At 40.7% G+C, this 22,910-nt stretch overlaps 1 protein-coding gene across 3 annotated transcripts in view; it reads left to right on the top strand.

Annotated features, from left to right (window-relative positions):
• The window catches only part of LOC134661528 (early estrogen-induced gene 1 protein), a 62,493-nt gene that overhangs the window by 25,873 nt on the left and 13,710 nt on the right, over positions 1-22,910 (top strand). For all 3 annotated transcript variants that reach the window (XM_063517649.1, XM_063517647.1, XM_063517648.1), the window contains exons 2-7: positions 13,568-13,698; positions 16,321-16,501; positions 18,085-18,218; positions 19,007-19,090; positions 21,631-21,728; positions 22,713-22,807. In XM_063517649.1, the coding sequence (XP_063373719.1) occupies positions 13,568-13,698; positions 16,321-16,501; positions 18,085-18,218; positions 19,007-19,090; positions 21,631-21,728; positions 22,713-22,807 (723 nt within the window). The remainder of the gene's footprint in view (positions 1-13,567; positions 13,699-16,320; positions 16,502-18,084; positions 18,219-19,006; positions 19,091-21,630; positions 21,729-22,712; positions 22,808-22,910) is intronic.

Below are 22,910 nucleotides of genomic sequence, written 5' to 3'. Positions count from 1 at the left end.
CAAAGGCAGTTTTCCTCGCAATTATAACTTTTCTACACGAACGTAGCTTCCAACTAAAGCCGGTAAAAGCCTCCGCCACACCGCCGGCGAGGCGGCGGCAACCGCTCCCGTTTATATTCATGAGTCTAGGAATCTGTGTGGTGCATAACCAACGAGCGCATGCGATGTGTGTGATGGTGTTCAACGTCGTCACTATTCAGTCACTAGGTAGTACAGATAAGATAAAATTAGTAGTAGAGCTAATATGTGGTGACCGCGAGTTGTCTTACACGCTCCGTCTTGTAGCTAAGGTGATGGGTATTCTGTACATTTTGCCGGCGCGTCAACCTGAAATCGATGCGAATGTCGCGTCGTCAAGGTCGTCACCCCTGTTCGTTCCCTGACCCCGTACCACTTGATTATAATATATCTACTTTTATTACGGATATAAATCTCTTAGGTCTCCCGAGGGACAGGACATATATGTAGCGAAGGGGGCTTTACGAAGCAAAATACTTAACACTTGGATATATTGATGTATATGTACCTAGCTAGAGTACGTCTTGAAGAACATATAAGTGTCTTAGACGGCGGATATCATTGTTATTGAATTGTTATTTTTAACAAAACAAAGTAATTGATGAGTTAGAGCAAAAATAACATTTCCTACATGCGTAGGAATATGCATTTAGAAGCAATTTTTATGTTAATAGCTTTTTTTTTGCAAAAATAGAGACGAACCTAATAATACTCTACCTCATACATTGTAATCGATCAGACGGTGTAGGCTGTAGTGTAGGCAGTTCCAAAGATTTAGAGATACATATAAACATTGATACATAATTAAAAAATTACCGCATCTCATATAACCCAAGAGGAATTTCCAATACAATATGACCCGTTTATAACGTTCTGGATGGTATTTTCGGTGAGATTCTTATTTAATTACGTCATGTGTCACTATGATGCATAAGTCCGTAACGTCCCCAAAGTGACTTGCCAACAAAAATAGCAGCGAACGCAAGTGACTCATTTACCTTATTTAAATAAATATAATGCCAACTATTATACCTATTGAACAGTAGAGGCGCGATTCCGCCAAACTGGCTAATCGCAACATCGCTATACCTACCTCTCGCGTCGAAAGACGGTCCCTATGCCAGTTAATATTTATATGGAGGTAGCAGTCTCGTGAAATGTTTGTAGACATTTTTTTGGAAGTTTGGCACATTAACTTTTTTGGAAATGTGACATATTTAAGTAATCAAAATACGGTATAAAATATTTTTCTTCAATTATGTATTTTTTAATCGCATTCACTGCCAGCAAACCGCCATCGCCAGGTGGATGCACTGTCCGTAGTCGCTTTTCGCTACATACGGTTTTTCCCATGTTATCGGCTACGCTCGTAGCGCGTAGCAAGCGCTGGCACTGAATGTGTTAAGCCCGACCGACCTAAAGAAACTTGTAGGAACTGTCATAGGGACCATCATTCGACGCGAGAGCTATAAAAACTTTAAATAGTGGCTAGATGTGATGGAAGGAATGCAAATCATAGCGCCTGAAATTATCGACGAGCAAACACGCATCAATGCACTGATGCATGTACACAAATGTAATGTCAGTCCTTACTAGCGCCGATTGTGACACGACATAATTCAGTCTTATGTACTTGCTTATTTTTTTTATTATAATAAAGTTAGTTAAACAAGTTAAACGCGTTAATTATTTACAACAGGTTATGGGCCGTCCCTGCCTGATATAGTTTTTGAAAAGTACGTTGTAATAAAAGTGAAACACAAGTAAAAGTAAAATTAACATAACCTCAATTGCCGCGTAAAAAAAAAAACTAAGATTTTTTTCAGCCTAAATCTATAAAAAATTGATAAAATGATGACTACAAACACATTATCAATACAAAAATTAACTGGAAGAGATAATTTCTCGACTTGGAAGTTTGCAATGGAAGCGTATTTGCAACATGAAGAGTTGCATGAAAGTGTCATTACTGAAGATTATAGTGACAAAAAGAAAGATACAAAAGCGAGATCTAAAATAATACTCTCGATCGAACCACAGTTATATGTACATGTGCAAGAAGCAACAACGGCAAAACAGGTATGGGACAATTTGTGCAAAGCGTTTGAAGACTCAGGTTTACTAAGAAAAGTTGGGCTACTGAGAGATTTGATAAATACCAACTTAGAATCAAGTACAAATATTGAAGATTATATTAATAAAATTATGTCGGCAGCACACAAGTTGAGAAACATAGGCTTCAGTGTCGGTGATGAGTGGCTCGGGACGTTAATGTTGGCTGGATTGCCCGATGAATACAAACCAATGATTATGGGTATAGAGAGCTCAGGCATAAAAATTAGTGCAGATCTGATTAAGACTAAGCTACTACAAGAAGTAAAAACATCGGCAGATACTACTACCGCGTTTTATGCAAAGCCAAAGAAATATCCAAATCGGTTCAGTAAAAGCAAGGAGAGTCACTCAGGGAAATCTAAAGGCCCCCGTTGTTATAATTGCAACAATTATGGACATTTGGGGAAATATTGTTGGTTTAAAAATAAAAAAGAAGAAAAAAGCACTACAAATGGTTTTGTTGCCGCTTTTTCAGCTACTATTGGCAATTCTGATTCTGATGACAATTGGTTGGTCGATTCTGGCTGTTCATACCATATGACGATGCATGAGGAATGGCTAGAGACTAAAACAACTCCACCTGTTCAGTCTGTCATGATAGCAGACAAGACAATACTCAAAGTCCAAGACTGCGGGACGTTGACCATCCGGGTACCAAGTAAAATTTCAGGACAGTTTGATCAGATACAGGTAAAAAATGTATTGTTTGTTCCTGAATTAGCCCAAAATTTACTGTCATTGAGCCAAATTATTAAAAGTGGAAATAGAGTTGAGTTTGATAAATATGGATGTTCAATAATCAATATGAGTGGAAATATTGTGGCAAGGGCAAAACAAGTAAATAATACTTATGAATTAATAACCGGCCCAACTGGGCATGCAATGACAGCCACAACAGAGGACAAATACGTCTGGCATCAGCGTCTAGGTCACATTAATTACAGTGACTTAGAGAAAATTCCACAGTATACACTTGGTGTAAAGTTATCTCCACAGGGAAAACCAGATGCTTGTACTTCATGTTTAAAAGCAAAGCAGACCAGGCAACCGTTCAAGAACGAAGGTTCTCAGGCAACGAAGCTGCTGGAAGTTATTCATTCTGATGTCTGCGGCCCAATGGATAAACAGTCTATCAGAGGTGCAAGGTACTTTTTAACATTTATAGATGGTTATTCGAGAAAAGTATTTGTCTATTTTCTGAAACAAAAAACAGAGGTATTAGAGAAGTTTTTGGAATTTAAAAGTAGAGTTGAAAATGAACTTGATATGAAAATAAAAACTCTTCGAACAGACTGTGGAACAGAATACAAAAATCATAAGTTTGATCAATGTTTGAAGAATTTCGGGATAAAACATCAAACAAGTGTACCTTACACACCAGAACAAAACGGATTGAGCGAAAGGATGAACCGCACTCTGGTAGAGCGGGCTAAATGCATGATGTTTAATGCTTCATTACAGACGGAGTACTGGGCTGAGGCTGTAGCCACAGCCGCATATATCATCAACAGATCTCCTTGTCGCTCTCTACCTGAAGTCACTCCAGAAGAATTATGGACCGGATCGAAACCCGACCTAAGCCACATGAAAATTTTTGGATGCCGGGCTATGGTGCACATTCCCAAACAGAAGCGACACAAGTTTGATCCAAAATCTAGAGAATTAATATTTGTAGGGTACAGCGATTGTACCAAAGGCTACCGATTTGTTGATAAAAAAAGTAAAGAAGTAATAATGAGCCGTGATGTAGTATTTTTGGAAGAGACAGTTGGACAAGACAAAACTATGGATAAATGCGAAATTGAAAAAGTAAGAAAATTACCTGAAGAAAACGAAGCTCATAAAAAGGAGAATGGAGAAATAAGGACAATAAAGAATAATAGGGATGAGAACGAGGTAATATATTTTGAAATAGAGGAAAACATACAACAGCCTAATAATGAAGAAAATCGCAATGACTCAAGTGACACTGAGAATAATGAGGATTTAAGCGAGGTATTTGAAGATCCATGTGATATGGATGAGACATATGTTCCTTCAGATAACATTACTGTAATAAGCCCTGAAGTGCGTCGTATAAATTTGAGACCTCGTCGACGCCATGATGTCATTGATAACATAGAGTCGAATTCATTCTTATGTTTCAGCTCTGAATCAGCAATGAGCTTGTTGGATAATGATCCTCAAGACCATGTAGAAGCCCTACAATGTGAAAATGCAAATTTATGGAAAACGGCAATGGAAGATGAATATCAATCATTAATTGAAAATAACACATGGGCTGTTGTAGATTTACCAAAGGGCAAGAAAATTATTCCCTGCAAGTGGGTATTTAAAACTAAAAGGGATGACGTTGGCAACATTGCTCGCTACAAGGCGCGCCTCGTCATTAAAGGCTTTAGACAAACCAAAGGCATTGATTATCACGAAGTGTACGCTCCAGTGGTACGCTATGCATCGGTAAGATATCTCATTGGCCTAGCAGCTAAATATGGCCTAAAAATACACCAGATGGATGCGATCACGGCATTTCTCCAAGGTGATGTAGAGGAAGAAATCTACATGGCGTTACCACCTGGTTATGAAGTAGAAAATAAAGTTTGTCGACTTAACAAGGCCCTGTATGGTTTAAAGCAAGCGAGTCGACAGTGGAATAAAAAGCTAAATGCTGCTCTCTTAGAAATTGGTTTAAAGAAATCAAACGTAGATCCTTGCATATACTACAGACTTCAAAGTGAAGATGATATATTGTTTATTGCAGTATATGTTGACGACATACTCTGTCTATTCAACAACGAAAAAACTGTTAAGTTTATTAAAGGAAAATTGGGAGATAAATTTAAAATAAAAGATCTCGGTCCAGCTCAACAATGTATTGGCTTTAAAATAACGCAGAGTGACAATCTGAATACAATTTCCCTCGACCAATCACTTTATGTTGAGAAGATATTGCACAGATTCAGGATGTATGATTGCAAGCCGGTACCTACACCTTTTGAAGCTGGCGTTCAGTTGAAGAAGGCTGAAAATGAAAATGAAATTCAAAGAAACATACCCTATCAAGAAGCCGTGGGATGTTTACTGTACTTATCACAGGGTACACGCCCGGATATAACTTTTGCTGTCAATTCTGTAAGCAGATTTAATAATTGTCCGACAACTGAGCACTGGGCAGCTGTCAAGAGAATATTTAGATATTTGAGAGGAACAATTAACTTAAAACTCATATTCAAGAAAGACAGCAATAACATAACTGGCTATTGTGATGCAGATTGGGCCAGTGACACATTAGACAGAAGATCCTGCACAGGATATATTTTTATCTTTCAGGGTGCTGCCATAAGTTGGAACTCTAAAAAACAGGCCACAGTGGCACTCTCATCTACTGAGGCGGAATACATGGCCATGAGCTCCGCGGTTCAAGAAGCGCTTTGGCTTAAACAACTTGAAGATGATTTCTGGCATAAATCTTCAGGTACGCCAATAACTTTGTACTGTGATAATCAGAGCGCTATTAGTATTTCAGGTTCTGGTGCCTATCATGCTCGGAGCAAGCATATCGACGTGCGATACCATTTTGTGAAGGATAAGATTGCTGCCAGAGAAGTAAGCGTTGAATATATCAGTACCAATGGCATGATAGCTGATGCACTTACCAAAGGACTGCCTCGCCTGAAGCTTAGTACCTTCACAGCTGCAATGGGTTTGCATTCAGGAGAGGATGATGGAAGGAATGCAAATCATAGCGCCTGAAATTATCGACGAGCAAACACGCATCAATGCACTGATGCATGTACACAAATGTAATGTCAGTCCTTACTAGCGCCGATTGTGACACGACATAATTCAGTCTTATGTACTTGCTTATTTTTTTATTATAATAAAGTTAGTTAAACAAGTTAAACGCGTTAATTATTTACAACAAGATGTCACTACCTGTCACTAAATCAAGTAGAACCGGCCCCCTGGTTAATGTGACCACATTTGTATGACGCAAGGCGAACAATTATTGAACCTGCGAGATTATTGCTCTGCCAATGAGAACTTTTTGTATGAGAATAATGGGTATTTATTTACGTATAACCGTAACTAACAGCTTGTATCGCAAAAGTTGGTGAATCTTTAGAATAAGTGACGAATTATGTAAAGTCAGCATCAACCCCTTGCTAAGTCAACCAGTACCTAATAGATACTAAGACTAAGTGCTTAAACGTTTTGACTTTTTCTAAAATGAACAACTGTTTGATAGTTTAAAACTGTGTATGTATGTTGTACGTTGTCACATAAAAGAATTGAATTGAGTTATAAAGGACCCCTTGTTAAATTGTACCTGCATCGCACCTCAGACGGAATGTGTTAGTCTACTGTCGCGTGCACGTTGCACGTCCGTTCCCGGTCCCGCGCGCTGGCCTATTTAGCCGGCGTGCTCCCAATACCATAACGTGCATAGGTATAGGTACGAGACGAATGCTGGAACCAACCAGTTAAAATATGACCTTGACATCTTCAAACGTCATCAGTAAATCAAACTTAGAATGAATTTAGAAGTGGAAAAAATACTGTGGGAAACTCACGTCCTCTGGATCGATACTCCAGCACTCTGCCAACTGAGCCACCAAGACCTCATCCATAGCCAACAAATCTTAATTCTCAATCTAAATTATAAATTAATCAGTAAATCGTTTGAAGGTTACATTTTACAACCTTCATTCCCACACCTAAGAACGTAAGGGTACCTACGTCACAACGAACTGTACGAAGATTTTTATCCCGATGACTCCCGAGCTACTGTAGTTTCTTAAAACGATGCAAAACTTTTTAAACAGTACATACGCCAATTGTTAATAGGATACGGTTGTCCAGTGGACCTCGAGTTCTTTTAAGTTACCACCGAAGTGCTAAGAAGTAAAGTTAACTTTTACTGGTTGGCCTAGCGTTCGGCTTGATACTCAGTAAACGATAGAATGGACGCCCTGATTGACCTGATTAGTCCGTCGGCCGACTACGAATATTGGGAATCTACACATTTGGGTCGCGAGCACTGTTGGGACTGCGTTCATTTACTTTGTTAACTAATTTAACTATCTTTTAAAATGGCGTGTTCCGAAGGTTACGGCTCATACAACCCCTAGTCAAAAACAGTTTTTTTCCCTCCAAAATTCATAAGAACGAATTTACTATCTCAGTATCTGATTTTTAGGGTTCCGTAGCCAAATGGCAAAAAACGGAACCCTTATAGATTCGTCATGTCTGTCTGTCTGTCTGTCTGTCCGTCTGTCCGTCTGTCTGTCCGTCCGTATGTCACAGCCACTTTTCTCCGAAACTATAAGAACTATACTGTTGAGACTTGGTAAGTAGATGTATTCTGTGAACCGCATTAAGATTTTCACACAAAAATAGAAAAAAAACAATAAATTTTTGGGGTTCCCCATACTTCGAACTGAAACTCAAAATTTTTTTTTCATCAAACCCATACGTGTGGGGTATCTATGGATAGGTCTTCAAAAATGATATTGAGGTTTCTAATATCATTTTTTTCTAAACTGAATAGTTTGCGCGAGAGACACTTCCAAAGTGGTAAAATGTGTGTCCCCCCCCCTGTAACTTCTAAAATAAGAGAATGATAAAACTAAAAAAAATATATGATGTACATTACCATGTAAACTTCCACCGAAAATTGGTTTGAACGAGATCTAGTAAGTAGTTTTTTTTTTATACGTCTTAAATCGCCTAAATACGGAACCCTTCATGGGCGAGTCCGACTCGCACTTGGCCGCTTTTTCCTCATTTCACTTCCCCCATATTTTTGTCGCTCGACCAACTTCATATTTCGAATAACTATTAAAAGCATGTTTGTATAGCGAGGCACGCTTCTATGCATTATTATGAGTTAGTTTATATTGTATACATTAGATGGCAAGGTCGTATGTATGAGTTTTCATACAATTGTTGATGCGAACATATACTTGACATCCGTACGTGTAGGGTTATACTTAACTTTTTAATGTTTTTCTAATTTTGCCATTTTATTTAAAGTTATACCTACAGTGGACTTAATTTTTAAATTTGCTAATACATAGTTATGTTTAATCTGCTCAGAATCACGAGCTCTGTTGATCACACATTTACATTCTGACATTAAAAGCATACCTATTGATGTCATTTTGTTGATATTCACCCGTGCGTCTCGCTCGCGCCAATAGATTGCACGGACAAGTACGAACGAAATGTACGCGCGAATGACAGCTACATAAATGACATTATTTACCTTTAGATATCAGAATGTAAGAATTGGCCTCAAGTATCCTTAACACGAGTATGACACTGATATATTTGCCAATGCGTCTCCCTCGTACTGACATTGCTGCAATCGAGATGCACTGCGTTTGAGTTGACGCAGTCGCTAGCGTTTCAGGCCGCGTAGAACTACCGCGTAGGGCACAGGTAAGAGTCACTTGAGCCCGTACCATGAGTCACTGACAGTGTCAAAACTGACATTTACGCTATCGAGAACGTAATTTACTTTCTATACATCTCGTTTGCACTAATATGCGAGTACGAGCGAGATGTATAGAAAGTAAATTACGTTCTCGACGGCGTTTATGTCAGCCGTATATGGTAGCCGTATTGAAGTCATGTAATACACTTTTTAACAGATTGTGACGTCATAGGAATCAATGCTAGCCGGGCGCTGATATCAGCCATTAGCCACAATTAACGATGTGAGCTCACATTTTGTTTACGTGACTTCATCTCTTATGTCATAACGTGAAAGATAGTAATCACCCAGACATTCGTGGCAAACAAGCATAGGGCCAACCTGATGGTAAGTAGTCACCGTAGCCTATGGACGTCTGCAACTACAGGGGTGTTACATGCGCGTTGAACCTCATACTGTAGCCCCTCGGGAAAGGCTCGGCAGTGCACGACCATTTAAGAGTCCTTAGTCCTACAAGCGAGCGTTTTTTGCAATCTGTTACCTTTTTCATTCAAGATTACGACGTAACTATTAGTATTCATTCAAAAACTGATAACGTACTTAAATAATCATTTCTTAAACTAGCAAGTAAGACCGTTCAAGTTGACATTTTCTCTTTTTAAACCTAAAATAAATGAGTTTTCTTGGGAGGCTTTTTCAAAATTTGCAGTGAGAACTGTCGTTTCGGTTCTCAATTTTGCAGTAAACAAGAATCATTTGATACAGAAATGATTACAATTCAATTCACCATATCTTTTACGAGCGGCTAAGACTATTGAAAATCAAAGATTCATTAAAAAAAATGGATATTTAACCTTCCGAACTTTCTTCATTTTTTGGGTGAAAACAGGGTTACATTATATTTTTTTATCGCAAATTGTACTATTATTTTGCCCTAAAAATAATATTATAGCAAACTATAACTATACGTTAACCCATAAAAAAATAATCATAACTATAGGACCTACCTTGCCGTAAATTTATATTATTTTAAAACACGTATAAATCACGCTGCACCGACGCCGCGCGCTCATTCTCCGCCGAGGCGGCTTAGGGGACGGACCTGTGCTCGATCGTCAGGCGTTCGGTGACTATGGTGCGTTCGTAAACAGCCAGAGAGTTCCGAGAAGTGCTGTATACAGCGACTAGAAAATCTTGATACAAATAAGTACATTTTTTACACCATATTTAATTTCAACAACAGACTCTCGCTAGGTGATAGGTTTTCAGTGTTACTTGAATACTGGTTAGGTTTTGCATTATTATTATACCCGGACGACCTGGATAATGTCCAGGTTCTCATGATGGAGTCAGGAGTTGGTCACCGAACTCCTAATCTACTCATCATAACTCCATCGTGTTTGGGCTCAATAGATTTGCCTCGACGAGCACCTTCGTTCTAGATGAGGTCCAGGTTCTCATGATGGAGTCAGGAGTTGGTCACCAGAACTCCTAATCTACATATTATCACTCCATCGTGTTTGGGCTCATTAGATTTGCCCTGACGAGCACTATATATCTTGAGGACGTCCAGGGTCTCATGATGGAGTCAGGAGTCGGTCACCAGAACTCCTAATCTACTCATCATAACTCCATCGTATTTAGGATTATTAGATTTGTCCTGACGAGCACCATCTATCTAGATGAGGTCCAGGGTCTCATGATGGAGTCAGGAGTTGGTCACCAGAACTCCTAATCTACTTATCATAACTCCATCGTGTTTGGGCGCATTCGATTTGCCTTGACGAGCACCATCTATCTAGATGAGGTCCAGGTTCTCATAATGGAGTCAGGAGTTGGTCACCAGAACTCCTTATCTACTCATCATAACTGTATCGTGTTTGGGCTCAATAGCTTTGCCCTGACGAGTACCATCGATCTAGATGAGGTCCAGGGCACAGGGCTATATTATAGTTCTTACGAACAGATACTTATCTCTCAAAGAAAACTCAAATGCCTACCGTTTTAATACCTACACAAAAATACAATGGAATGACCTTCAACGCACCGCTCCCCGCACCGCGCGCACCGGCACAAAGCTAGGGTTGCCGACGCTTAGAAATTATTTTACAAATAAGTACCTACCTACTTACCTAAACTATAGATTGTATGAAAGATACCTACCTACTTACCTAAGGTACAAATATAAGTTTTATTAATTGTAAAATAACTATGAGCAAGATAAGTTGCAATAAGTAATTAATAATTATAATATTCCTTTTATCATTATTAATTACTTATAAATTTATTTTATTATTCTCTTTATTTATCTTTTGTCTTAAGTTAGGGTTTTTCCTTATTTTATTATTTATTATGATGAGTGACTGCGAAATATTTTAAAAGGTCATATCTCCCTACAGTAACCGTAGTGTTTACGCCGTTTTATAAACCGCGTAAACACTACGCGGTTTATAAAACGGCGTACTACGTAGCTTGCGACTATCGTAAAAAAAATTGGTATAAGTACTTATATTGAGAACGTCTAATAGTTACTTTTCCTATTAATCGGTAGAGCAAACACGGATTTTTTTATTAGTTTTTTTTTGTTTCTGCATCCATCCACAATTCCACACTACAACATGTGTTATTTGTTCGTGAAGAAGACATTTATTTCGCATACATTTTGGCATATTCGAGCGCCGGCGACCAACTAGCTTGATTTTCTACCGTGAACGGGAAGAGATTCGTAGGTATAAATCCGTGCTCGCGCGGAGAGTTCCATAGGCCTGAGCGCCTACCGCGAACCACGTTCGACGTGTTGGCCGTGTTGCCTCTCTGTCGCACTTGTAAATTCGTACGTAAGTGTGACAGGGAGGTAACACGTCGAACGTGGTTCGCGGTAGGCCCTCTGTCCAGGGTATCTTAATGGAGTGGAGCGAAGATGGCATAATATAAATAATCGGATTTCGGTATTGACCCCGACGAGGCCATCAAACAAAAAAAAATGTGGAATGTAGTCAACGGTATCATGGTTTTAAATAAAAACAATGACTGGTTTTAACAGATAGGGCCAGTTGCATATCACAAATAAAGAAACATGTTTATTTGCAGTATGGACGGGCCCCGACTTTCCCCTAAAAACAGAAATAGTACAAAAAGACGACAATTTGTGGGCAGCAAAAATGTAAACAAAACTCATGGTTTGTCATGGTTTGTAAAAAAAAAAAACTTCGGGTTGCACTCCGGGAGTGCCGGCAGAAGTGAAAACTCAATGACTAGTGCAAAATGTCTGCAGCACTATGTATAATTGATGTTAATGCCATCTAGCGTTATTTCGTCGCATTACTTGAAACCCCTAAGCACATCACTGTTGGTACTCGAGTTATATTAATACCGGTTAGAGGGAAACTCACTAGATGGCATTTAAATCAATAAAGAAAAACTCAATAACATTGTAACAGTTTTTTGATCAGGTCACGTGTCCGTCTTACGGTCACGTGATCTGTCGCGAGTTTAACATTTTTTCCCCACCTCAAAAAGTGCACAGCGCCGCTAAAGAAGTTTGAAAATACAACACTACTACAATGACGAATATTAGTAGTAAGGTTTATTCGGGTAATTCCGAAAATAATTGTAAAATCACTCATATTCCGTTGTAGTAAGAGTCAGCTTTCGGAATTATCCGCCACTATTTGTTCATTCGGAAATACCCGAATACACCTTATTCATAAGAAGAGTGATTGTCACAATAATTCCATGCCAGAGGTAAATATTGTTATTATTTACTCGCCTCTGGTTATATATTATCCCAACACATACACTCTATTGACTACTACCATGCTTATAAAATAAAATAAAGAGTGCCAATATAACGCTAAAAATAATGTTACTTTGCAATTAAATTGAAAAGTATCAATATTATTCTCGCCTGCGTTGAAACGCGCTTAACTTTGCCGGCGCTCGCGTACCGAGCGCCAACGCCATCTATCGAGTGTTATTTCGTGAAATCGGTGAACGCTCTAAGGAATAAGGCCTCTTAAGACTTAGGTTCTAGTAATTTTACAAAAGCTTCCTGTGCTTTGTGTTCACTCAGCTTGGGTAATACCGTATTCTGCCTTTATAGGACTTAGTCTCCGTGTGACGGCGGGACATTAAAATTCAATTTTTCTTCAGAAGCTTACCTGATATTTTATGATATTAGGTACATTTAGCTTCATAGTTTAGTTATGAATTGAATCGGAAGTTCGATACGGTCTGGAAAACGGACTCTTTTCTGCAGATAATATAATGGGTGAAGATTTTATTGGCTTTCATCATATAGCTTAGAAGAAGGTTTGAATAAGCCTTTGGTTTAAGGGTCCAGCAAGAAAAGAGATTTTCGTAACAATTTATATCAAAATATCTGCAGGAAAGAAGCATAACGAAACTTACGTCTTCCAGGCACAGACCCCTAAAAATTAGACACATACCTACTTGCTTAATTACAAATCATTAATAACTAACGCCATAAATCTATTCTGTGCGTGCGAATTCTACGAACGTTAAAATAAACGCTCAACCCAGCATTGAATCATCGGCAATGGAAAGCGCACGATAATTGCAGACGGGGAAATCTCGCAAGGCCTCGTTGCTGCCTTACTTACATAGGCATAAATCACTTTAAAATTAAAACACGTATTATTATTACGATCTTTTAGCATGTTTGTGTGTATTGGTGGAGGCCGTGTGCGGTCAAGTGGATGATCCTATGTTGTGAATAACTGTTTAAGGACGATTTTAGAATCTACGCTCGGGTGCATTTTGTACTAGATGTGTCCAAGTAGGCCATGAATACCGGTATTACGCATACCGGTATAGCGGACCGGCTTTAACGATACCTATTGTGTACTTTATTATTGTTTTGATTGTGATACCCATAATGAAAAAAAAACACATTTTCGAGACCGATCTCCGATCCTAAGTGACCCCAAAACATAATTAATTAATTGACTAATAAACTTATTGTCTTTGTTGCAGCGAGGAGGTCCGCAACCACGCGGTGCGCTGGAACGCGCAGTTCTCGTTCGTTTGCAAAATGTGCGCGAACGCGAACACGGGAGTTTTGGAACCGGCTCTGATGCGCGTCTCTGTGCGGAAGGAGTGCAAAGGTGAGCTGGTGTAGACGACACGCGGTACAATGGGACATCTCGTGTGCAAACGCGAACACGGGAGTTTTGGAACCGGCACTGATTCGCGTCTCCGTACGGAAGGAGTGCAAAGGTGAGCTGGTGTAGACGACACGCGGTACAATGGGACATCTCGTGTGCAAACGCGAACACGGGAGTTTTGGAACCGGCACTGATTCGCGTCTCCGTACGGAAGGAGTGCAAAGATGAGCTGGTGTAGATGACACGCGGTACACTGGGACATCTCGTGTGCAAAATGTGCGCGAACGCGAACACCGGAGTTCTATAGCCTACTAATTAATCGTCTTTATGAGTTGATCGGAAAGCCAAGTAAACAGAAAAGAAATATATAACAAATTCCACACATGGCACACAATGGTGAGTCAAAGAAAGCAGTCGCATTTGTAGAACACCACGAATAACAGGATCCTATTCAATCCATACACAAAAGACCGAACCTATAGGCTATACCCCGACTCAAATAGCACAATGAAAGTTATTAACAAGGTACTAACTAGAATTTCGTACGAAAATATGGCCTCTCATCTAATACATATATATAATACCTTTAAACGAGCAATTCTTGTATATTTATATATATATATATATATATATATATAATATATATATGTCGGAGCGAGACACCAGAAGGACATATTGCAGCGTTACAGTTCATAGTTAGACGCCTGTATAAAGTCGATTAGCAATGTTTGGCTACGTATTATTTGCTTGTAACGAAATAATAAAGTTGCGTAGTGAATAACGCCACCATCTATTGGCGTATTGATGAACTAAAATGACAGGTAGAAGGCTTTGGAACGTCAAGAGGAGTATCTTGAGTGAACGTAGGCACGAGCAGGCATTTTTGTCGTTATGTTGGTAGACTGGTCAGGCAGGTTTACCAACTTGAATTGGAGGCGGGAGCAGTTGGCTCCGCCGCTGGAACTGGCTTTTTTCTTCTTGATCGGACCGCGCTAGAGATCGGACGTTAGCCAAGCTCGTGCCTAATTCGCTACGTTCCTGAAGGCTTGTACCTGAAGGTTATTCTGAAAGCTTATAGATTCTCACGTTCTTTAACCGTTTAGCTAAGTGTTTTATTCCAAGTGTTATTTTGATTTCTTATGTGCCATTAGAAGCTTACTTTTGTAAAATAAAGAAACTATGTGTTGTTTTGAAAAGATGTGTCCCGCCGAGTTTGTTGCCGGGTTAAATCTTCTCGGGTCAGAGGTGTAGGGTTGGAGCCGGTGTAGTTTGACTTAAATAAAGATTTGAACGATTTCATGTGATCTTTTTATTTTGAATTTAACCAGTCAACATTCTAATAGCAATTAGTTCTTTTCATCATTTAGTACTGAAACATAGTAGGCACTAGTATGGTTAACGAATCTGAATGTTTATTTCATGCGTTGGTAGCATACCTACTATTTTGGCTGTGAAGTAATACATCGAGGTACCATGCCCACCACCCGCTATCAATAGCCCCACACAATTAGCCCCTCTCCCTCTTCGACATATATATATATATATATTTCAATGATCTCGGAAACGGCTCTAACGATTTGGGTGAAATTTGGTATATGGGTTTTCGGGGGCGAAAAATTGATCTAGCTAGGTCTTATCTTTGGGTAAACGCTCATTTTTGAGTTTTTATATGTTTTCCGAGCGAAGCTCGGTCTCCCAGACATTGATTATAATACCGCGTATTCAAAATTTAGAGTAAGTATAAATGTGTTGAATTTAGGTAGGTACCTATACCTATTTACGTGATATTTGCCGAGACCTCATTCTCCCCCGCGTGATATTCAGCTTGAAGTGTCTCGGTTGTCAACTATTCTCTCACTTATATCGGTTCGAGATGACACTGCCATGAAACGATCCAAACAGTTCACAAATACGTGACCTGACGTACGGGAACGGGTTCAGATACCATCAATAGGCTGTGGACGTTAGATATATATTCACAATTTTGTATCTTATTGTAATGTAATAAGACTAATAAGGCTAATATTGTATACATACCTATTTGTATTATCTGAGGAACCTGAAGTTCCTACGATTAGCTTATTGCTTATGCTCCGAGAGATGTGAATCAGTCGCATGGTTCGTTAGTTAGCGTGAGCGAACTCAAATGCATTAGGTAGGAATGGCATCATTCGCTACTTAGCTCTCAAATCATCTTTGTCATAAAGTATTCCTGTACGCCAATTCTACCTATTTTGCGATGCGACCTCGGTCACGACTCACGGCCAGTTAATGGACTTAGTCGAATACGAATAGTTTACTGCAGCGACGAGCGAAGCCTCCAGCCTCCATTCAAACAGCCAGCCGGATCGCAATTCACGAGTTTCACTGCTAACTTTGAAAAGATGTTCCGCTCAACTTGGCACCGTGCAAGGAATGTAGCTCAGGGGATGGCAAACTTAAGGAATGGCAGTGAATATCAAATGTAAACTGTCGTGCTACGCTCTACATATAGTTAATGGTGACTAGAAACCGTGAGGCAAACTGTGACGCTTATTTTCGATAAAACATTGTATAACTTTCCTTTCAAATGAACGCACCAGAAACAAGACCTGTACTTAACCAAGACCTTTAATATTCCAGGGGGACGTTCATACCAGAAGCTCGGCTTCTGCGACGTGAACCTGGCGGAGCTGGCCGGCGCCGGCGAGAGCACCCGCCGGCGGCTGCTCGAGGGCTACGACCCGCGGCGGAGGCTCGACAACTCCGTGCTGCGGGTGCGGATCAAGATGAACATGATCTCCGGCGACCCGCTCTTCAAAGTGTGAGTATAATGTACATATATAGAAGCAGTGGGCAGAGACGGCTTCAGCAAACTCCTAAGTCCCAACCAAATCGTCAGAAACCAACGGGCTGTAAGTGCTAGCGCTCCATGCACGCTTGGAGAGTGTGTTTGTGGCGGAGGTGTGCACCGATTTTATAGTGACAACAGCGCGGTATCGCTATATTGTATACATACATACCTACCCCGCCCGCAGCTTTGAATATTACCCAATACACAATATTCTCACTATTATAGTTTAAACTCACTTTCTCCCACATGTTAGCTTGGTTTTGTTTATTTTCATTGTATTTTCCCTGGTTGCCCTGAAAACCAGCGCCATGGCTAAGTACCTTAGACATCGGCATATGCTGAGTGGCATCCATTTTGGTGTTAGAATATATTTGAATAAGATGTATTATAGGTTAAGTTTTATGTTTTACACCAAATAAAGTATTTCTATTTCTATATTAAAATAAAGTGGTGATTGGTCAGTAAAAGTTTTGATTGGCTAAAATAACATTCTATAGAGTGTTCGGAAAGAGAAGGGTCGTGGAATGTATTGGGCCCCATACATTCCACGATTCTTCTCTTTCCGAACAGACTCTACGTCAAACATCTTGCGCGGCATTACAATATTTGACGTTGCTGAGCTGCGCGCAGTCAGCGAACGAAAAAATCGCTGCAGGCAGTAAAAACAGCAACACTCTTAACTGTCCATCGGTGGCCCTTATGCCTTTTGTAATAAGGTTTACAATCTGTCTGTTAACAGTGTGGGCGATGATACAGTTGAGTCGCTCGCGGTACAATACACGTGGGGTCACGTTTAAGCTCTAGTCAAACTTTATAGATATTCTAGTTCGCTGCTGAAAACACCCAACCTAACTAGGTTACGCCGGGATCTAATAATTGCACCAATAAGATCAGATCGCTTCCCAATAGTAACTACTCTCACTACCCATATCTACACTTTGTACTTTACGTGGACTGAACACGGTCGCTTTTCCATCGTACGGGAAGCGAGCTTGCTGAATAAGCGGTAAGATGAACCCTGATGGTAAATCAATGAGGAGAGGCGATAATCTCCCCTTAATGATACTTGAGTGTCTTCTGAAACTCGGCGGTAATTATTTATGGATTTTAAAGCGTTCTCGATTTTTTTACACATCGAACGGAATAATCGTTAGCGAAAAGATGTTTTTTGTGTGCTTCTAGGAGGCCCATTCGAATTTACATTGTGATAAGAAAATGATATCTAAATGTCGTTTTGTTATCATTCGCGGCTCGCGCGTGCACTTCGCTCGCTCTTGTCCGTACTTGTATTGCCAAGAGCGAGACGCACGGGCGAATGAGAACAAAATAACATAATTATGATATCAACAAAGCTCTTATTTAGCCGCCCATCCGCAGTTTTAATGCCATGCTTTACGAATGATGAACTCGTTGGTTGTGTAAAACAAAATTCTTAAATCATTCGCCTTCACAAAAAGAGTTCAAACCGGTTCCTTAGTAATTAATTGTTGATCTATTTGGTGGCCATTAATTCGTTAATTGTTCTTTAATTCCAATGTCATGTTTCTGTACAGGCCCGAGCGCAAGCAGGACGTGGACGGCAAGGCGGACAGCGGCTCCGAGAGCGCGGCCGGCGGCCCCGAGGACGACTGCGCCTCCAGCACGCCCAGCAGCGGCTTCGGCAGCCTCACCAAACGGTCCAACTACGGTGAGTGACGTCACACGCGGCCCCGAGGACAACTGCGCCTCCAGCACGCCCAGCAGCGGCTTCGGCAGCCTCACCAAACGGTCCAACTACGGTGAGTGACGTCACACGCGGCCCCGAGGACAACTGCGCCTCCAGCACGCCCAGCAGCGGCTTCGGCAGCCTCACCAAACGGTCCAACTACGGTGAGTGACGTCACACGCGGCCCCGAGGACGACTGCGCCTCCAGCACGCCCAGCAGCGGCTTCGGCAGCCTCACCAAACGGTCCAACTACGGTGAGTGACGTCACACGCGGCCCCGAGGCCAGCAGCCTCACGTTTCTTTTACAGCAGGCTGGCAATTCAATTTCAATTTGCATGGGTCTCTCACCTTTAACAAGTGGGCGAATCAACTTTTTGACCTTCAGTCTTGAGTGCCTCTTGCGTTACTCAAAATGTCTCCGAATGTCTCCGGAGTTACCAAGAAATCGGGCTTCTATAATATACACAGTTTCTGTTTATTAGATTTTTAGATTTAACAGTCGTCGCCTTCAAGTTTAAAAGATGTGGACAGATTGGTGTCGGTCATAATTGTTATTAACAGTGGCGGATTTGCGATCTTGGCCGCCCTAGGCCCCAAGCCCTGTAGTAACTAGTAGCCGCCCCTTTCTCAGCACGCACCATTATAGACTGCAGCCCTAGACCGGGGCCTACTGGAGCAAGGGCAAATCCGCCACTGGTCATAAAGTTGATTCGCCCACGTGCCTACTTTTTGTGCTATTTCCAATGTGACGGTTGGTCGTCGTTCACAGAGGGCGGGCACTCGCAGCCGCTGTCGTCGCTGCCGTCGTGCGAGCTGCCGTCGCCGGACCCGGACGACGTCACCGACCATCCGGGTTAGTACACCTGTTGTGCTGTTTAAGCTTTGGATTCCTCCGAAAACGGTGCCGTCATATTACGGCCGCTATATAGCGTTGACTGACGTCACTACAACGTTGTCTATGTAAACAAGATGGCGCGGTTTCCTAGACGGCGTTACGTTACGTTGATTGTCAACGTAACGTAAGATGACGGCCGTCATGACCTTGTCGATAGTTTCGTGAACGTTTTATTAGATAGCGGTGACGCCATTTTGAATAAATGACACGAGATTTGAATAAATGATTCCGTACTACGATTATTTTCCTCTTCTGATGATATTTCATCCTCCAAGTAAATTATAGATGATCAAGCAAATCTTGTCAGTAGGAAAAGGCGCGAAATTCAAATTTTCTATGGGACGTTATCACATCGCGCCTACATTTTTCAAATTTGCCGCTTTGACCTTGGTGGATGACGGTGTGTTATGACGCCGTGGTACTTTCCACATGTCGCCACCGTAAAGACGGCCGTCTTTTGCTGCCGCTATATGACGGCCGTCATATGACGGCACCGTTTTCGGAGGAATCCAAAGCTTTACCGGCAAGTGTAACTGGGGACAGGGGGGTAACATCCCACAGACAGCAGTGTACTTTTTACAATTTTTCAACTAGCTAGGTATATTAGCTCATCTTCATAGTCAAAAAGTATTATTTATTTATTTTATTTTTATTTTTAAGGAGTACCAACAGCTACAAAAACATATTATACAGATTTAGGTAACAATACAAAGCCAATTACATTATTAATTATTGTCTATAGTTATCCCATCTGTCGCCGGTTACCTCATGTGACGGTACTGCGCCAGCCTCTGTAACGTACTGTCACGCATATTTTTTATTTGTATTTATGGGTATCTATTTGTAGTTTGGCCACCCATAAAAGACAAAAGCCGTTCAAAAAAGTGTCACTGTCAAGTCTTATTTTAATCTCTCGTTTTTTTTTTCTGTTGACGGAAATGTGTGGCCAAACTCTAAAATAGTGGCTCTGTGAGCTGTAGACCTATCTCAAATCCTAAACTTTAACAAAGACAAAATAACTACACAAAACTTCACGAGAATCTGTTGAGAAATACGACCAGTAGAGAACTACGCTATCGCTTCGCACTTGCTCGGTCAATAAAGAAATTGATCGTATTTTACCTACCTGATGAATGTACACGTGTTGAAACTCCAAAGTTCTTTGAAGTCGCGAGTATGCTGAATCGCGCAAATTACGTACTAAAATACTATCCATTGACTTCAGTCGGTGCGCTACTTACTGCTGTACTAGTTAAAGGAATTTGAAACTTCTGCACCGAAGTTACGTTCCATAATTAAACGGCAGCGCGATTGCGACTGCTCACAGTTTACCCATTTATTCCAAATTCCAATATCGAACGTACTTTAATATGGAAGCTCCAAATTCCTTTAACAATTAAGAATGAGCCACGCCCACGCCTTTAGCCTCCGAAGTCCCAGATTCGTTTGTATTTTATTTAAACCTTTTATTCCAATACAGTTCAAAATTCGACTTGAATTATCCTTTTAAAAGAACATCGGGAGTTAGGAGGTTAAGTTACGTGAGTTGTACTTTATTGTAACTTTCGAGCACCAAGTTACGATTCGACGACAATAAAGTTTTAAATGCGTATGCGAAATTAATATTTTGGCAGACCATGCGAATTTAGAATTACATTACCCGAAATAAATTCTGAGCTTCAGAAGAATTTCGCAAGAAAGTTAAATGGAACTTGGAAATTTCTATCTTTGAAACTTTAGGTTGTTTCTTATATTTTAGTTGCTTAAATATGTTTGTCTGACTTTTTCTTATTATAAGAGCTGCTGTGCGATTTTTTTTATCAATTTGTTAACTAGTGTAGGTAATAAAATAAATTATGTTTTTTTAGGTCAAATATGAATAATTTTGCAGCCAGTTCCTTAGCTACTTGTGTAACTATTACTATAGCGAGCAAATTGTTTATTTCGTATACAAGAATCTAAATACATAGGTACATTTTGTAAGAATGATTAGGTATATATATTTAAAAAAAAAGGTAAGTCACCATCTTGCTACTTCACGAGGTCACAACCATATATGTACTTACCAACTGTATTTCGATGCCCTATTAATTAACTTGTGTTTATTACAACGAAAATATAATTAAATTATTTTAGAGGCTTGCGTGAATTACCTAACTACTAAAACTAAACTTTATTCTTTGGTTCTTTATTCTTAACGGCCTCCTAGCCTTGGCTGTAGTGACTCTGCCTGCCTACAGTGCCTACGAACTAGGAGAGGAGGTCCCGGGTTCGAATCCTGGTAAGGGAATTATGTTTAAGTGTTAATCACAGATATTTGTTCCCGAGTTATGGATGTTTTGCATGTCTTTAAGAATATGTAAATCGTCGTCTAGTACCCACAAAACAAGCGTTATTGAGCTTACTATGGGAAGAGGTTGATTTGTGTAAGATCATTCCATAATATTTATTTATTTTACTTCGATTGGTGTAAACGTTCTACGGTTACATAATTCCAGGAACGGGAACGCTGACCGCCGCGTCGTGCGCGAGCTGCCTCCAGCAGCACACACACTCGCGCAACTCATCCAACACCTCCGGGGACACGAGCAGCAAAGTGAGCCTTACAGCGTAGATCATAGAGTCCTATTTACAACGTCCGTTTGCGGCGAGACTTACGTAGTGTATGTAGCAGCACACACACTCGCGCAACTTATCCAACACTTTAGCGGACTTGAGCAGTAAAGTGGGCCTAGAACATAGAGTCCTAAACTATGTATATACAGCAAAGGCGAATCTTTGTAGCAAGACCTTAGAAATTTAAACTGACCTGCGCTATCGTGCAGTCGGACAAAATGGCGGACGTCGCACCTTTTGCCTTATCTCATCTCATCTATCTCGGGGCCTAGATAGAAAACGCCAATCGAAAATTAAACAATGTATGGAAATAGACACGTGACGTGATAGACATATTGACCACTTCCTATTTTCCATCGTGGTGGTCGAATATAGCCCTTATTATAACGTTAATTTCATCCACTAGAATATATACAATAACATACGTATATGTACACTTGTACAGCCCGCAGCAAAAGTTTAGCCAGTAGCAAAAGTTTCTAAGCGGGCGGGGTGTTCAAAATAATCTTGACACATCTTTATTTTTAAGAGAATAAGAGCTTGTCAAGGTAATTTTGAACACCTCTCCCGCTTAGCAACTTCTGCTGCTGACAGTATAGTTTGTAGCTTTCTAATAGACCCCGAAGGCTAATCCTATTGTCTATTGTTAAGAAAAACCGCTCGTGCCACGTGCCACAACCACCTGCATAAAAAATCGGTACTTCGGTTACTGAGTGCCGGCGAGTCGATCGCTACAGAACCAGTGTAAAATGTGTCATCGAGATGCGTAACAAAGGCGCGTTATCGGAGAGCGCACCTACACTGGTTTTTTGAGCGTCGGACTAGCCCGCGCTCAGGTGCCAAATAGAATAATTAGGACCCTTTTTTGCAAGTAAGTAGCACGTGCGGTTTTACTGAACAATAGACAATAGGATTAGCCTTCGGGGTCTACTAGAAAGCTACAAACTATACCCTAACGTTCCAGGCGTCGGGCTACGGCAGCTCCGTGTCCGCCGCGTCCGCGCACTCGCGACAGAGCTCCGAGGGCGACTCCGCGGACGCGCGCCCCCACCACAACAGGTACGCGAGACCGCAATGTACAGAATACGAGACCACTGTGTAATGACGCCATAATTGTTGTTCATGAGAATCGTCTGTTTTTCGACGATAGCTTTTTACTGTC

Source organism: Cydia amplana, chromosome Z (genome assembly GCF_948474715.1).
Source record: "Cydia amplana chromosome Z, ilCydAmpl1.1, whole genome shotgun sequence".
In the NCBI taxonomy this organism is placed as follows: Eukaryota; Metazoa; Arthropoda; class Insecta; order Lepidoptera; family Tortricidae; genus Cydia; species Cydia amplana.
Note: the sequence above shows the minus strand (reverse complement) of the source record. Positions and strands in the feature narration are given on the sequence as shown.